General features: G+C 41.2%; 1 protein-coding gene across 3 annotated transcripts in view; it reads right to left on the reverse strand.

Moving 5' to 3' along the window:
- Positions 1 to 18,505, reverse strand: part of CCDC149 (coiled-coil domain containing 149) — a 144,351-nt gene that overhangs the window by 74,618 nt on the left and 51,228 nt on the right. For all 3 annotated transcript variants that reach the window (XM_027836306.1, XM_027836305.1, XM_027836307.1), the window contains exons 2-3: positions 2,812 to 2,973; positions 1,778 to 1,816 (exon numbers count right to left, since the gene is read on the reverse strand). In XM_027836306.1, the coding sequence (XP_027692107.1) occupies positions 1,778 to 1,816; positions 2,812 to 2,973 (201 nt within the window). The remainder of the gene's footprint in view (positions 1 to 1,777; positions 1,817 to 2,811; positions 2,974 to 18,505) is intronic.

An 18,505-nucleotide genomic window follows, 5' to 3' on the forward strand; every position in this document is an offset into this window, starting at 1 on the left:
TTTCCTTCGCCAGCTCATTTTATAGATGAGGAAACTGAGGCATACAGGGTTGAGCGACTTGTCCAGGGTCACACAGCTAGTAAGTTTCTAAGGCTAGATTTGAACTCAGGAAAATAAGTCTTCTAGACTCCAGGACTGGCACTCTATTCACTGCGCCACCTGGCTGCCCTAATTAATGTATACACAGACAATTTTACAATTCTGGGTTAGATGGAAAGAATTTTAGAATTAGATCATGGCCCAATCTAGTCATGAAAGCTGTGAAAAACATCAGAAAAACCCCATTTCTATCCATTTACCCTCACCCAGCCCCCAGCCCCACCCCATACCAGGTACAGAATTCTCCTCTCTCAACTGGAATACTAGACTATGAATGCAGCATCATTCAGTTCAGCCAACAGAGGAACAACTAAGAAAGTGAAAATGCACATACATTTAAGTCTACTTCAAGTAAGCAGTTTAAAGAGATCCCAAGAAATACGCCACTAGAAACATTACATGGACCTTACAACCAACTTGAATGGAGGGAAGAGCACTGAATTTGGAGTAAGAGGAATCCACCAGAATTCTGACTGCCCCACTTACTGACCCTAAGTCATTTAACCTATTTGGGCCTGTTTCCTCTTCTGTAAACTGAAAAGCTTGAATCAGATCACTTCTAAGGTCCCCTCCAAGGTGAGGTCTTTTACAAACCTGAGTCTGTGTGCCAACTTCCTCATGAGCGGAGCCAGGAAAACTACTCTAAAGCAATGGTCTCTAAACATCGTGGTTTTACTAGCGACCTTGAAAGCCTCACCTAGCCAGATCTTCAAGGTAGCTGTTAGGATCACTTCTAGGAAGTCTGTTATCATTCCCTTCCTGGAGAGAAACCTAGGCAGAGGCGACGGCAGCGGCAGCAGCAGCAGCAGCAATGGTAGCGGCCACCTTTAGCATCCCCCAACTACCTCCCCACATACGCACCTGCACAGCAGGGACTCCAATGTTAGCAGCTTTCCCACCTCAAAAGACTTCCCATCCCAACCCTCCCTTCCTGACAGCCTCCCCCACCAAAGCTTTGGAAAAATGAAAAGCAACTTTCCTCTACAAAAAAGAATCAAGATACCCCCCTAGTATTGAGACTTGGTGTTCTATGAAAAGGAAAACCAGTAACAACCAACTTTAGTCCTAGAGATTAGGTCAGACCTTCAGAGCCATAAGCAGGAACTGTTGTACCTTCAGCAAATACCATAAACCACACATGGGGCCAGGGACTTGAAGCACACCTCCGCTGGGAGTGGGGAGTGGAAAGAAATAGAGACCCTGGGACCCTAGTGTGAAGCCTGCTGGGGAGACCAAGCTAAGGAAAGACCTCAGCCCAGCCAAATACCTGATAGCTCCTGATTTTACCTAATTACCCTTGCTAACTAGTTCTGTAGTAAGCTCTAGCTTCTATGCTACAAGAGGACACTCTTCTAAAGTCAGCATCCTGGGGGAAAGTCCTGGTCACCCAACCACAGTTCACACGTCCTCATAGAGAAACTGGAAGGAGAACATTGCATACACCATCAGATTTCATCCCTCTATCAGTTGTTTATGCTCTACTATTTTGTTTGCTACCAGGGAAGACTCAATTCTTGGAGGGATTTGAGAGGATGGTGGAAAAGTGTGGTATATCTGGAAATGACTATAATATAAAAACAAGAGGCAGCCATCAAACTCAATTTCAAAAAAAGAATGAGTGTTCTTAGGAACTTATATATTGAGATGAGGCTGCCAAAGAAACAGAAAGGAATCCTACCTGTTTCCTCCTTTCAGGTGGAATTGATGGGTCTCCATCCTACAAAGAAACAAAGTACATTTCACTTTTTAAAATGCATTAAAAAACTAACATATATGTCAGCCAAGCTGGGAACAAAAGACCAGAACAAAGCCTACATTTGCTGAATTTCAAACCCAACCCAACCATTCTTTTTTTTTTCCTCCAACTGAACTATGTGAATTGAAATGAAGATGCCTTTAAAATACCCAGAACTCCAGGGAACCGGTTCCAATGGGAACAAAACCTATAGAGTTTTAAAAACTAATGAATAAGAACTAAGCAAGAGTCAAAATATTCTCTGACTGAACTAACAGTCCCATTCATAGGGTCATAAGAATTTAGAATTTAAAATTATTCTAAAGACCAACGTCCTCCTCATATGATGAGGTGACTGAGGTGCCGGGAGGTAATAAGAATATAGTAATGGGAATGGTATTCAGATAATAAGAGGCAGAGATGGAATTTGAATCTAGGCCTGCTCACTCCAGATGTTCTTCTGACTCTGCAACATGCTGTCTCACTCAGGTTAAGCCCTGATTTTAAATGAATGAAATCAAAAGAAAAGCTTACCACAAATTGGAATGGAAGGGAGTGCTATTTTTTGTTTGTTTGTTTTTAGAAGGATGGAGAAGTCAGTACCATCCAAATTATTGTTTTAAAAGAAAGGACTCCTTTCATGTTGGGTAGCTGTGCTCCCTGATCTGGCCCCCACCATTAAAAGGTGCTGAAGTCCAGATTTCAATGGGACACATTTTCCAGAGAAAATCTTTGCAAACAAGCTGCCTACCTCACTAAGACAATTCAATGGCTGCAGCACAGCTGGCAATTAATAGCGATACTATTAACAATATGTTAAAAAAAAAGAAAAAAAAGATTGTGACCATCACAGAGACAGAAGAAACCCAGCTAAACTCCTCGGGTAAGCTCATTCTCCCAAAGACCACATCCTCACTTCACAGTCTGGCTTGATTTCTCACCCAGGTGAATAGGCAATTTGCAAAGTAACTACGTACAATCAGCTCTCGGTATTTCTTTTTCAGAGACTGGTGCCGCTCCCGAAGCTGATTGGCCATGAGTTTGTACTGGTCTCTTTCCTGTTGACACGTATCCAGCTCCTTGGAAAGGATCAGTAAAGCCTCCTTTTTACTTTCTAGCTTCCTTTTGCACACCAGATACTGTAAAAGCAAACAAAACCAAACAAACTGTAAAAAGCAAACAAAATGATTCGTTGGAGACCTTTAGCCATGCCAATGAACCTTTTAGCATTCTGGCAAAGTCATTACTAAGGTGGGGTAACTGGAGCAGTGGCCCATAGAGCCAGAAGTTAGAAAGGTCCTAATCACACTTTTAGTTCTTTGGCAGCTTAGCAGCAACTAAATGTAGCACCAAGTTAGCAATAATAATAATGAGAAGCTCCCACTTGGCTGCTTATTCCTTGGAGGCCACACCTCAAGCAAGCTCCTCCCCATCCCAGCCCTGCCCTCTTCCACATCTCCCTAGTAATGGCCTAGTGATATTCGAGGGCAGGGGTAGGGAACCTGCACCCTCAAGGTCACATGTGGCCCTCTAGGCCCTCTAGCTCCTCAAGTGCCACCCTTTGAGATTTGTTCTGTGAAGTTTGGATTCAGTCAAAGGGCCACACTTGAATACCTAGAGGGTCACATGTGGCCTCGAGGCTGCAGGTTCCCACCCCTGTCTAGGGTCTCTACTGAACCTTGCCCACTCCCCAAATGATCTGAAGGCACAATTTTCATGCTGGTCACCCAAGGTGCAAAAGTTGCTAGTTACAGCTCTACATTCTAGGATCAATATTTTGGCAGCCAGAAAAAGAAAATCCAATCATAAGATATATTAATAGAAGCATGTTTTTAAACCTAGGGAGGAAGTATTGTTGTACTCTGTGCTGGCCAGACAACATGGAGAACTGCATAAATGCAATTTTTTTTTAAGAAGGATGTTAACAGATTTGAGAGCAGAAAAGGGTAACTAAGATGTCTATGGAACTGGAAACCAGGTCATTCAAGTACCAACTGAAAGAACTAGGAAAATTCCAGCCTAGATGAAAAGCAGGGACAGGGAAGTCACATTAGAGCTACCTTTTAGTATTTGAAGGGTTGTCATATAGGACTAGAATTAGACTAAATCTATTTAGATTTGCCAGAAAACAGAACCAAGTAGAAGCTGCCAAGAGATAGGTTTTCAATGAGAACTGTCCAGCTGGAATGTACAGCCTTGGGATTGAAAGGATTCTCCTTAATTGGGGGTCTTTAGATGGACCTGGATGGTCAATGGGGGTGGGATGTTGTAAAGGAATCTCCTATTCTAGTTTGGGTTGGGCTATAGCACCTCTGAGGTCCCTTCCAAATCTGAGGTTCTAGGACATTTACTTTAACACTTCAAGGCTCTGTGGTTTCATCAATGTGTCTACTCTCTTCCCTTACAATGATCATACATTCACACCTTCATCAATGATTGTCTCTGCGAGTTACTATGGCCAAAAGATTTATCACCACGTAGCCAACCTGGTGATGCATCTCTTCCTACCTAACTATACTGGGTGTGATGGTACACTCCTGCTACCAGAGAGGGGGAGGCCATGGATAACTTGAGCTCAGGAGTTTTGAGCTACAGTAGGCTAAAACTGAATGAGTGTCTGCACTAAATCTGGGGCTAATATGGTGAGCTTTTGGGAGCACAGGGCCACCAGGCTGTATATGGAGGGACCATTTGGCCTAGGTCAGAAAAATGAAGCAGGTCAAAGCTTCTGTGCCATAAATAATAACAATAATAATAATAATAATAATAATAACTAACATTTCTATCATACTTACTAGGTGCCAGGTACTATGTTTAGTGCTTTACAAATATTATCTCATTTGATCTAAACCACAATCCAGTGGAGTGAGCGCTATCATTGTCAAGGTGACTTGACTAGGATCACACAGCTAAGGACATTTAGAGTATAGGAATGGAATGGAATGGAATGGAAAAGTGCTTACTATTTAGTGCTTGCTATGGGCCAAGCATTGTTCAAGGATAACAACAAACAAACAAACAAACAAACAAATGAATGAGATCACAAATGAATAATAATGATATGTATTTAGAATTTAATTATTTCATAGTAATTTGGTATGAATAGGGTTATAGTTTATATATGTCGCAGGTATCTTTAAAGATTATATAGTCCAAGACTCTTATTAAATGGATGAGGTCTAATGAGATATATTACTTGCCTAATGACAAACAATTCAATTAAATTCAATAAATATTTATTTTTGTTCTTGTTCTGTCATTTCAGTCAGGTCCAACTCTTTGTAACCCCATTTGGGGTTTTCATGGCAAAGATACTGGAGTGGTTTGACATTTCCTTCTCCAGCTCATTTTAGAGATGAGGAAATGGAGGTAAACAGGATTAAGTGACTTGCCCAGGGTCATACAGCTAGTAAGTGTCTGAGGCTAGATTTGAACTCAGCTCTTGCAGACTCCAGGCCTGGTGCTCTATCTACTTCACCACCTACCTGTCCCAACTCTTATTAAGTGCCTACTATATTCCTGCTGGGAATGCAAAAAGAGGCAAAAGACATCCCTGCCCTCAAGGAACTTATAATCTAATGGCAGGGGAGACAATATGCAAACAAATATATACAAAGCAAGCTACAGTACAGGATAAATAGAAAATAATTAACAGAGGAAGGTAATAAATGAAGGAATCAATCTGGTATTCAAATCTAGGTATTCTAACTCCAAATCTAGGGCTCTTCCCATTACTACATTATTTCATTTGACCGTCATCAGAACCCACTGAATGGAAAATATGATTCCCATTTTACTGAGGCTCAGGTTTAATGGCTCACTCATCTAATAAGTGGCTGAAGTGGAACCTGAATCCAGCTCTTTTCAATTCAAGTCCAATGCCATTTTTCCTACAAAATAATCTCTTTCCAACAACTACTAATAGGTGGTGCAATGGATAGTGTATCCTCCCTGGAGTCAGAAGGACCTGAGTTCAAATCTGACCTCAGACACTCTGTGACCTTAGGCAAGTCACTTAACCATGATTGCCTCAAAGGAAAAAAATTAAAAAAAAAAACAACACTACTAAGATACTAAGCCAGATTTTACCACACCACTCTACCTAGGAGAAGCACCTTCAAGTAGGCCAAGGAGAAGAACACAGTATTCTACAGGCATAGCTTTTCTCCTCTGCTTTTAACCACCCAGCAATGACATTTGCAACTTCTTCCATAATTCATACACACACACACACACACACACAAAACACACAGATTCATTTTCATAAATCAGTTCTTTCAACTATACTCCAAATCCTCTGCAAATATTCTGGTACCCTTGACTAGATTTCTCACTTCATGAAGCTAGGCAGATACCTCCGTGCTCCACCCCTTGCCCTGCCCAGCTCCCTCCCATACATGTCCTCCCTCGTCCCCACCCCACCTGACAGTTATCAGCCTGGGCACCTGAAAGCGTGAGCGCACATCATTCTTTAAATTTATTGAATATATTGCATAGTTTGATGTTATTCACATATATGAAATGTGGCACTAAATACCTTTTGGATTTGCCCTGTACAAGACCAAATTCCGAGCATTCATGAAAACAATTTATAGTTTCATTATACACTTTGACATGAATACTTTGTCATTACGGCCTCTCATACAAAGCCAGAGCGCACATCAGCACTTCCTGACCGTCCTGAGTCAATGCTGTTTTTATGGACAAAAAGCATTATTCAGAGAGAGAGCACTTGCTTGGAATTGACTTTGTTAAGTTCAATTTCAAATAAATGAAAGAGGAAAATGGAGGGTTTTGTACATTAGCACAAGCTTCTTTTTCTAAAATTAAAAAAAAGTAATTGCTTTGCTTGGAAAACAAAGGGGCAAGAGAAACAATTGTGAGATGGATTTGAGCTCTAAGAGAGGACACTTCCACCTCAGAGAAATTTTATCCCTGGCAGTAATGAGGTTGGAATCCTGCCTTAAAATGTCCTGGATTCTGAGTCTTTGGCATCATCTTTGTGCAGGCAAAATGGTCCTGTTTTTCCACTCAAGAGAAAAATCCCCATCAGGTAAATATCACAGGAAAAGTGTTCAAAATGTACACTTACATGTTCTAAAAAGAACCACTAGGATTTCAAGAATAAAAATATATACATATATCATGTGCAGACAATTTGCAGATCTGCCCTATTGCCTCTGTTTCTTTTAGAATTTATTATTATTTAAAATAAAGGCTGCAACAAAACCAGAACCTTTATTCCTTAGAATTTATCCATTCTTCACCTCAAGTCACAAAACCATACTGAGAAGCCTTATGACCCTCTATGGGGTCTGAAGGAGGGGGACTGAGACAGTTAAATTTTAGAGGTTATGGTTAGATGCATGCCATTGTCCTGTCAGATAAGAAGAAAGGTTGGAGCATCTCTTATTTATAATGCCTGGCACAACAGAGGCTTTTAATAAATACTTGCTGATTGATTGACTATGATTTATGAGGAACTGAGAAAATTCAGATCAAGCTGTCCTGTCATTAAGTACAGATGTAAGCCTAGTATGACGCCACTGAAGGGGCTAACAAAAATGTCCTTTTGCTGCAACTGCTAGAGATGGGGGTGTTGCAAAGAAAATCTTTAGCACTTTCCCATCTTATTAAAAGAGCTGGCAGTACCTGCCCAAGGCTTCCAGGTAAACAACACTGTTGGTACAAGGATATCTCTGAGATTTCTTTCCCTTGGGGAACAGAGGCAGCATGGCTTAAAAGAAAGGACAATAGATTTGAGAAGACCCAGGAGACCTAGTTTCGATTCCTAAGTTGAATACTTCCTAACTATGTGAACTTAGGAACTTAGAAATGTGAGTTATTTTTAATAAGTTAATAAATTAAGCCATAGTAGTTCTATTAACATATCTCATCATAATGTGAAAAGGCTGGTGGATTCTTGAAAGTTAGGCTGGAGGAACACAGTTTCTGACAGATTCTGAAAATCTGAAAAGGTTTTGTGCACATATTATAGCTTTCCCTTCCCCCCTCCAAGTAGAATGCACCTTTATTGAGTGCAAATGCCATTTGCTTAGGTATCCCCATCACCTAAGCATGTCCCATTTTCTTTCCCACTAATAAGAAGAAATAAAGAGTATGGAAAAAGCCACAAAAATCTTGCTTAGCAACAAATAGTTTGCTCACATACAGTAGGTATTTAATAAATGCTTGTTGAATTGTCAAGTTGACTGGAGTGCAGGTCCAACAATGCACCATCTGCTGTGTGAGGACCAAGCTAGCTAATTGTGGGTAAGTTAGTAACTCACCAAGATCATCTGCAAAAGCAGATAGAAGGTGTGTGATCTACAATGGGGGAGGTGGCACCCAGACAAACAAAATGGTGGACCATTGAAGTGTTGAAATAAGTATAATAACACAAACAGCTCATGCTGGTGCACCTAAATACAGAATGTCCTCTAAAGCCAGAGGCAGCCAGAAAGATCTACATGAGCAGAGCCCAAATCAGGAACTGTCACAGATCTCATAGATTCTTAGAGCTGGCAGAGACTGTAGCGACAACCTAGTGCCTACCCACTCATTTTACACATGTAGAAGCCCAGAGAGGGAAAGGGATTTCCTCAAGCTGGTTGGTAGCCCAATAGACAAAGACAAAGCAGGGGGGAAACTACATTAAAAAAACAAATAAACAAACTCTCCATATCTCCAATTGTGAGTTGCCAGGTTTTTACACCACAGAAAGATATTTTAAAAATAACAAACTATAGTTATATCCATTTTTTGCACTGAATTTTGCCAAACAATTGTGTACATTTCAAAACTTAATAAAAATTAGCAAAAAACTGGGGCGGGGGTGGGGTGAAAGCCAGAGGAGAGATATTCCTTTGTCTGAAACAACAGTAGTCTTAATTTAAGCTAAAACGTCCCATATCCCATCCTGTCAGTAGTACATAATTCCTCTCCTGCCAACAATAGGATATAAAGGGAAGCAGAATTGCCACAGAGATCCTGGTTAGCAACAACTGCTTGAGAAAAACCCATCCCTAATGCTGAACTCAAACAACAGCACCTTCCATGCTTTGGGAAATCCCTCAAACCTAACCATGGTCTATGAAGACCATCTTATGACTAAAGGAATTCAACCCGGAGTCTTACAAGAGTTTAATAGCAGATCAGCCATTCACTTCTTTGGAGTCCTTTGACCAGCTGCTCAGCTAACCCTTAAAACCAGAGAGATGGCAATGCAAGAATGCTTTGCTCCTGCTGAGGAGAATTCATAGTTTTCCAGAGCACTACAAGCTTTATAAAGAATATTCCTCATAACAACCCTGGGAGTAGTGCAAGCGTTGATCACTCACATTTTACAGATGGGAAAACAGATCAGAAAGACTGACTGACATGGTCATTGAGTCTGTTGATCACCTAGAAAATAAGAGTCAGAGCAGGAAATTCTTTTTTTTTTTTTAATGAATAGTTATTTTTTTTCCTAGTTGCATGTCAAGAAAAATTTTAGCATTCATTTTTACAAGATTTTGAGTTCCAAATTTTTCTGCCTCCTTCCCTCCCTCCTCTCTTCTGAAAATGGTAGGCAGTTTGATATAGTTTATACATGTGCTATCATGTAAAAATATTTCCATATTAGTCACAGTTGTAAAAGAAGAAACAGATCAAAAGAAAAAAAACACAAAAAAGAATAAAGTAAGTGAAAAAAATATGCTTCCATTTGCATTCAGAATCCATAAGTTCTTTATCTGGATATGGATAGCATTTTCCTTCACGAGTCCTTTGTACTTGTCTTAGGCTCACTGTGTTGCTAAGAAGAGCTGAGTCATTCATAGTTATTCATCACACAACGTTGCTGATACTGTGTACAATGTTTTCCTGGTTCTGCTCATTTCACTTTGCATCAGTTTGTACAAGTCTTTCCAGGTTTTTCTGAAATCTGCCTGTTCATCATTTCTTAAACATACATATAATAGTATTCCATTGCATTCATATGTAATGCATATGAATACACACAGCTTGTTCAGCCATTCCCCAACTGATGGGCATCCCCTAAATTTCCAATATTTTGCCACCACAAAAAGGGCTGCTATAAATAGTTTTGCACATTCCCTTTTTTATGATCTCTTTGGAATACAGACCTAGTAGTGGTATTGACGGATCAAAGGGTATGCATAGTTTAGTTGCTCTTTGGGCATAGTTCCAAATTTGCTCTCCAGAATGGTTGGATCAGTTCACAGCTCCACCAACAGTGTGCATTAGTGTTCCAATTTTCCCACATCTTCTCCAGCATTTATCATTTTCCTATTCTGTCATATTAGCCAATCTGAGAGGTGTAAGGTGAGAGGTGAGAGCTGTTTTAATTTGCATTTCTCTAATCAAAAGTGATTTAGAACACTTCTTCATATACTTATAGACAGCTTTGATTTCTTCATCTGAAAACGGCCTGTTCATCTTTTGACCATCTATCAACTGGAGAATGGCATGTATTTCTTGTCAATTTTACTTAGTTCTCTCTATATTTGAGAAATGAGGCCTTTATCAGAGACACTTGCTGTAAAGATTGTTTCCCAGTTTTCTGTTTTCTTCTAATCTTCATTGCATTGGTTTTGTTTGTACAAAAGCTTAATATAATCAAAATTATCTATTTTACATTTTGTAATGCTCTCTATCTCGTTTGGTCATGAATTCTTCCCCTCCCCATAAACCTGAAATGTAGACTAATTCTTGCCCTTTTAATTTGCTTATGGTGTCACCCTTTATGTCTAAATCAGGTCTGCACAATCTGTAACCAAAGGATTTCAGGCAGCCTGCAAATATTTTCCTCTACATTTTTTTTTTGCTTTTTTTTTTCCAGTAAGGCAATCAGGATTAAGTGACTTGCCCAAGGTCACACAGCTAGTAAGTGTAAATGTCAAGCGTCTGAGGTCTGATTTGAATTCAGGTCCTCCTGACTCCAAGGCCTGAGCTCTTTCCACTATGCCACGTAGCTGCCCCCTCCTCTACATTTTTCACAGGCCGCCCTAAATCCTTTGGTGGGCCACAGGTTGTGCAGGCTTGGTCTAAATCATGCCAAACGTCTGTCATATCTAACTTTTCTAATACTCTATTTACCTCCCTAGTTTCTTTCCTCTTCAGAGCAGGAATTTCAACCCAGCTCTCCTAACTCCTGAGGGCTGGTTCTTTCTACTCTCCAACCTCTCAACTAATATAGGAGTGAAGTATATTGGAAAAGAAAATAGATTTATATCCAGGAGATGTGGGTTCTAGTCCAGTCCTGCTTTCCAAACATTTTACCCATCCAGTGGAAAGAATGCCCAATCTAGAGTCAGAAAACTGGAGTCTAAAACGTAGCTCTACAATTTACCAACCTGGGACACTGGGCTAAAGTTAACCTTTTCAGACATCAGTTTCCCATCTGCAACATGAGGTTGGACTAGATGGCTTTTCGAGTCCCTCCCTGTTCTAAATCTCCTATGATCCTATGATTACCTCATTTCAACCCTATGAGAGAGACAGTTATCATAATTATGAGTTGTCCCATAAGTCTTAGTGCAGTTGTGAAACTATCAAAGCTTTAATAGCTACATTTAATAGCTTATATTTGTAAGCTACTTAAAAGCTATTAAGTGATATAAGCTTTAATAAGCTTAAAGCTGCACTAAGATCTTTGGGATACCCTATAGTATAACATGCCTATTTTACAGATGAGTTAATGAGATATCATTAGATATCTAAGTAGTATGGCATATGAAGGAGACTGCTGGGCTTGGAGTCAGGAAGACTTGAATTCAAATCCTGAATCTGATACTTGCTAGCTCTGCTACTATGGAAAAGTCACAACATCTCTGAACCTCGGGAAGCTAAGACAAAGTTATCGACAAGCTATGGTCTACATTGGTCTCTGCCTTGGCAGACAATGTTCTCATACCAACAAAATCACAGGTTTTATGTTCTATGTATCATTATTATTATTGTCCTTATCCTTCTTATTAATAACAATATTAAAACATGTTTATGAAGCACCATATGATTTATGAAGGACTTTTGCACAAAATCCCTATAAGGTAGGTAGTCTGAATATTATTATCCCTATTTCACAGATGAGAAAACTGAGGTTTTGAGAAGTTAAGAGACCACCTGTTCCCAGGTATATAGCCTTGTAAATATGGCGCCTGGGACTTGAGCGTAGGTCTAACTCCAATTCTAGTTTTCTTTCTATAATGGATAGGTATTACCAGTATGCTGCTAAAACTCTATGTGCCTCTGTGCTCACTCAGGCATGAGCATCCGGTTGTTCCTGTCCTCAGTCACAAAAGAAATTCAAATTGGGTTTTGTAGAAGGTGAAGAGAAGGGTTGGAACTGGAGGGCATGATCCATTGACAGAGAGAGGCTGCTATAAAGAAGCTGTCAGAGCTGGTCTTGATATCTCCAAAGTCTCTGTTTTAGATAATCTTAGTCTTCCCTCCGGCATCTCCTATTCACCTTATGTTGAAGTCAGAAGTAAATGTTCACAGGATGCTCAAAAAGTCCCCCTAGCCAGAAAACCATTGATCAAATGAGTTTAGACACAAGGAACAGGTATTCTGACAGGACGGTAGGTAGTGTTAAAAATCCCAATCTGCAATAGAGTCATAACTAAGATGGGGCAGCTAAGGCTTTGTCCCAGGCACAGAAATGGTGGCAGGGGAGGAAGGGTTTCTTCCCCGCCACTGTTAGGCAATCCCTGTCCCCATACCTCAGAGTACTCTATTAGACTGTACAAGCATGAAGTTGGTGGAGGGAGGGGAGGAAGAAGTAGTTGTCATAACAGGGTAAATTAGTAGGGTCTTGGGCCAATGGAGTTAATTGAAGAGGACAGTCTCCCTCCCTCTCCCTCCCAATACACACACCACTGCACCTTTAGTCAGAATTTCTCACCTGAGTCTCACCTGTTCCACCTTTCCCACAACCCATACATCCAACTCTGCCCCAGGTGTTGGGTTCCCAATCACAACTCTGGCCAAGAGCACTACTAACTATTCTTTTCCCCTTGTCCATGCAAAAACAAAATCACCCAGAGTTATGTAGCTTCAAAGAGTGGAAAACATACTCAACTCTGAATCAGGAGACCTGGGTTCTAGTCCTGGCTGGGTCACTGACTAGCTCTATAACCTCAAGCAAATGCCTCCTTTCTCTGGGCTTCAATTTCTTCCTTCGTAAGATGAGAAAGCTGGGTGGTACCTCCCAGCTCTGAAATCTTATGAGTTCTATACTGAGACACTCACTGTGTGTTGCCTCTGCCTGAAGAGCTGTGTATAATTTATGACTCTATCTTTGGGCCTCAGGAATCATCACCGGTTTCAGTCAAACTGAGCCATCCCATCTCAAAAATCAACCTGTCAGCATGTTCTGCAACGGATCCTGCAGGTGTTCTCCCTCTAACTATAGCAGTGTTCCCTGGCTCCTGGCTATGATTTAGCACATCCCTGAAGGACTTCATCTGTCCACCCAGTAAGTCATGGTCCCTCTTAGGCTGCACAGAAAACAAAAGCTCAACCGTCTTGCTGTCCTCCATATACTTGGTGTGGGTTGTCTAGTGGTGCTAACTTGGACACATTTGAAGAAACACTACATTCCCAGGATCCCCTCCGTGTTAAAAGACTATCATATGATATGGTATTAGGCATGTTTGTATTAGAAAAACTAGAATTTGCCTAAAAATTGGCTGGGAGTAAGATTACATTTATATGGCCCTATAAAGTTTAATGAAGGATACAACACAGCAGAAATGAGTCTTGGGGTCAGTATGTCTTGGGTTCAAGACCTACCTTACTATAGTGTGGAGTTACTGACTAGGACTGCTAGTCCTGAAGTTCCACTTCAGGAGATGTGATTTTTTTAATGAAGCAGAGTTTCTGGGTATGAACCAGGTCACTGTAGCCTATGGCAGGTGAGAGGAGAGGGCATCAGGACTGACTGGGTTGTCTCAGGAAGCACAGATTGGGGAACAAAGTAAAGTGTCTCACCATCCCCATTCCTCCAATTAGGCCAGAAATTCTGTCCTGAGACAAGTAGTGGGGAGGCCAAGAATGGGAAAATAGGAGCCTAAATGGCCAATAACAACCGTTAGCTCTGTTATATGCAAATCACTAGAGAGGCAGGACAGAGCAAGCTGGATTTGGAGGTAGAAGATCTGGGTTTAAATCCCAGCTCTTCCACTTATGACCTGGGCAAACCACCTCATTTCTTTAGTCCTCAGTTTACTCCTTTGGACATCTTCCAAGGACTTGGTAACTTCTAAGGTCCCTTTTACATCCTATAAACTCCTCAGTGCCCCTGGCACCCCACGGAAGTCATGGACCTGAACTACCCCCACCTACCACCTAAAAATGAGTTTGACAAAGTACACAATGGCTATTTTCTTATTTGGTCCTCCAATGACCTTGTGATATAAGGATTCCAAGCTAAATGATTATCCCTGTTTTATTGATGAAAAAACAAAACTCAGGCAATCTGCCCAAAGTTACACAGTAAGAAACAGACCCAGGATTCAAATCCATCTTTTCTAAGTCCAATTCTCCCACTTTGTCAGTGCCTTCCTTCTGAGATTACCTTCCATCTACAATGTGTGTATCTTGAACAGCCATTTTTTGGCATCGTTTTATCTCCCCCATTAAAATGGGAGTTCTTTGAGGGTAGAAATTGAGTTGTTTCGTTTTGTTCTGTTTTTTGCCTTCCTCTGCATCCCCCGTGATTTAGGAGTACAGTGCTTTGGCAGCTAAGTGATATATGTGGATAAAGCTTTGGACTTGGAATCTGAAAGACCAGAATTTAAATCCTGCCTCAGACATTTACCAGTTGTATGACCCACACAAATCACTTAACCCCGTCTGACTCAGTTTCCTCAATAATAATAGCACCCACCTTGCAGGGTTGTTATAAGAATCAAATGAGGTAATAATTGTGAAGTTCTCGGCACACAGTAAGTTCTTTATAAATGTTTGCTACCATTATCATCACCGTTTTTGTTGTTGTTGTCATCATTATTACTAACAGCTCTATAACCCTGGGCAAGTTTTCTCAAACTAACTTCTAACTTCTCTTCACCTCATTTTAGGCTGCAAACCTTAGAGCATTATGTAACTGTTAGCTATTCCTATTACTTAGTAAGAGTACTCAGAGTAACCAACTCTGAACTGGTTCGAGTATCACCATCCTCCTGACTGCCCATCCGGGTGTACCCATCTGATCTTGCCTACTGGCCAACAATCATCATCCTGGCCTCTCTCCCACCATCTAATGGCACTGCTGCCAAAGCAACCAGCCTCACCTACAGCTTTTCAATTGGTGACAGCATCAGAGTAGAAGGCATGTGGGTCACATGACCCCCTAGACATACAGAAACAAGCCGGACCAGGTAGCACCAACCTTTGCCCAGTATAATCTCAGGAGAAGGCTATTTTCCCTAGTAACTGGGTGGCAGAGACTGGTGACTCATCACCTGCAGTCACAGGCACTCCCAGGCCTCCTGCTGAAGGTACTATCATGGTGCCGAGTCACTGACCAGGACTGCTCAATTCCTTTGTACTTCAGGAATTTGATTTTCTTAGGAGATGGAACACCTGGGTATGAACTGGGTCACTGTGGCCTATGGGGATGGGGGAGGGGGAGGGCTGACTGAGTTGTCTCAGGTAGCATGGAATGGTGGACAAAGTATGGTGTCTCATCACCCCTCAAATTATGCCAGGAATTCTGTCCCAACAAGAGTAGTAGAGAAACAGGAGCCAAAATGGCCAATGAAGGGAGAGGTAGGGAATAAATATTTATTAAGCACCTGCTATGCCTGGCACAGTGCTAAGTACTTTTACACGTATCTCATCTAGCTGCCTTTGGAGGACGACCAATCCTGACATCCAGGGCAAGCTAGAGGTGATCATGAAGAGGAAGGGGGGAAGGGAATAAGCATTTATATAGTGCTTCCTATGTGCCAGGCATTGTGTTAAGTTCTTCTAAGAAATACTATCTCATTTGATCTTCACAACAACCCTGCAAGGTAGGTGCTATTAGTATTCCAATTTTACAGATGGAAAAACTGAGGCAACCAGAGGTTAGGTGGTTTGCCCAGGGTAGCCCAGTTAGAAAGTGTCTGATTTCAGATGTGAACTCAGGTCTTCCTAACTCCAGGCTCATATTGGCTCTATATACTGGGCCACCTCACTGTAAAATAATCAAACGGTGAGGAATCTCTCAGCAGGTTCTCAGGATACAACCACTTCTGGTGCACTGCTCTGCCTCCTAATGTCCATGGCCAGAATTTCCTCCATGGGAGTTCTTCTGCCCACCCACTATTCCTTCCACTGTCCCCCCTGCCTCTGGGCTCCAGGGCACCCTCTGCCCTCCACTGCTAACAAAAAAAAAAAAAAAAAACTGGAGCTGACATCAAACACCTTAAACTTTCCAAAGTGCCTGACATAGTGCATCTAAGCCTCCTAATAACCATGTAAAGTTGGTGCTACAGGTGCCATTATCTTTGTTCAACAGATGAGGAAACTGAGGCTCACAAAGGTCAAGTGACTTGCCCACAGTGACCCAGCTACCTGGTTTGAGGAAGGATGTGATTTGCAGTTTTCTGGACTCTTAGGTCTAGAGCTTTACCCATTTCCAGAGGTATCCAGCTGACAGCCAGAGGGCAGAAAGTTGCCTCCAAAACTCCAGAGTGCCACCAGAACCAGATTAAAATGTCACTGGGAAATACTTAACAAAATAAATAAAAATACAAAACAACCTAGACAATGTTCATTTGTGGTTTTCTCAGGCACCCTCAGAGACCCAGTTCTGTTTGAGTTAGACACCACTGTATCAGACTATGCTGTTTTTAACATTATTAAAGTTAATCTTTAATACTGGGGCAGCTAGGGGAAGCTAGGTGGCTCAGTGACTTGGGCCCTGGAGTAAGGAGGACCTGTGTTCAAATCCAGTCTCAGACACTAGGTGTGTGACCCTGGGCATGTCACTTAGCCCTGTTTGCCTCTCTTTCTATACACACACATGCACATACATATATGTATATGTATACCCACATATACACACATGCAGCTAGGTGGTACAGTGGATACAGCACCAGGCCTAGAGTTAGGTGAGTTCTAATTTGGCCTCAGACACTTGCTAGCTGTATGACTCTGAGCAAGTCACTTAACCCTGTTTGCCTCAGTTTCCTCATCTGTAAAATGAGCTGGAAAAGTAAATGACAAACCACTCCAGTATCTTTGTCAAGAAAACTCCAAATGGGGTCACAAAGAATCAGACACAACTGAAACACCTGAATAACAATAACAAATTAAACCCTTTTTTTCTTAATCCAGACCAATGGGTTTCTAGGGAGCAACTCCTTTTGCTAACTCAAAGCTACATTGGCTATACAACTTGAGTCTTCAAGAATTTGCCTGGAACACTGAGAGGTTTAGGTGACTCACCTAGGCTAGGATTGCATTGCCAGGATGGGCCAGTGGTAGGACTTGCACCCAGGTCTTCCATCCCTGTATCAACAAAGCCATGCTTCCTCCCTTCTTTCTCTAGCTAATGGAAACAGCCTTTTAGCCCTGGTTCCAACATGCAAATAGTTGTGTCAAATGGTCGATTCACAAAACCCCTCAGAGCTTCTGTTTCCTCATCTGTAAAAGAATGCTACTTGCACTACCTACTTCACTGGGTCATTGAAAAGAAATCATTATTAGCTAGCTAGGTGCCACAGTGGATAAACTGCTGGGCCTGGAGTCAGGAAGACCTGAGTTCAGATGTGACCTCAGACACTGTGTGACTCTGGGCAAGTCACTTAATCTCTGTCTGCCTTTGTTAAAATGAGGATAATAAGTGTACTTACCTCACAGGGTTGTTGTGAGATATAAATGGGATAATATTTGTAAAGCACCTGGCACATGGTAGGCAATTAATAAATGTTTAATCCCTTCCTGTAATTATTATTATTGGAATGAATCCCTGAGCTACTATTAATTATTTTTATAAAACCTACCCATAGTGACCTGAAATAAATACACTGCATGACAGGAGTTATTACAGAGGCCCTTAACTTGGAGTCCAGCCATCCTTGGATAGATTCAGAAGATCCATGAACTTGAATGAGAAAAAGAAATTACATCTTTATTTTCACTAACTTCCAACTGAAATTTTGTTTCTTTCAATTGTGAATGTAGGCAACAATCCATAATAGCATCAACGGTAGGGATGACTGTGTCAGCTATAGAAATCACAGATATTTTCATATCGTATCACGGTGGAAAATCAACTGGATGTCCATCATGACACACACATTGCCTAGTCAAAGACCACCCTACTGCTTAATATTCTTATTCGAGGTGAGCAATAGCTTTCATACTGAGAGGTCTTTAAAATGAAACTGTAACTTTAGCCTGCCTTTTTATAAGAACTGTCTTTTGCCCTTCTTTGTATCCTCCGTGCCTAGCGCGGTGCCTGGTGCAAAGCAGAGCACAACAAATGTTTAGTGACTGGCTTGTACTGGCTTGCTATTTAATGTGTTAGTAAAGAAGCACATACGTTACTGTATCACAAATCTGGTTTTTAAAAAAATATTTTGATAATTATGTTTCAATACAATTGGCATCCTTTGCAGTCCTGTAGATTTTATCTTATATATTTAAAAATATTACTGTAAAAAGGAATCCACA

The sequence above is a fragment of the Vombatus ursinus genome, unplaced genomic scaffold (genome assembly GCF_900497805.2).
Source record: "Vombatus ursinus unplaced genomic scaffold, bare-nosed wombat genome assembly UNPS02014818.1, whole genome shotgun sequence".
NCBI classification, from domain to species: Eukaryota; Metazoa; Chordata; class Mammalia; order Diprotodontia; family Vombatidae; genus Vombatus; species Vombatus ursinus.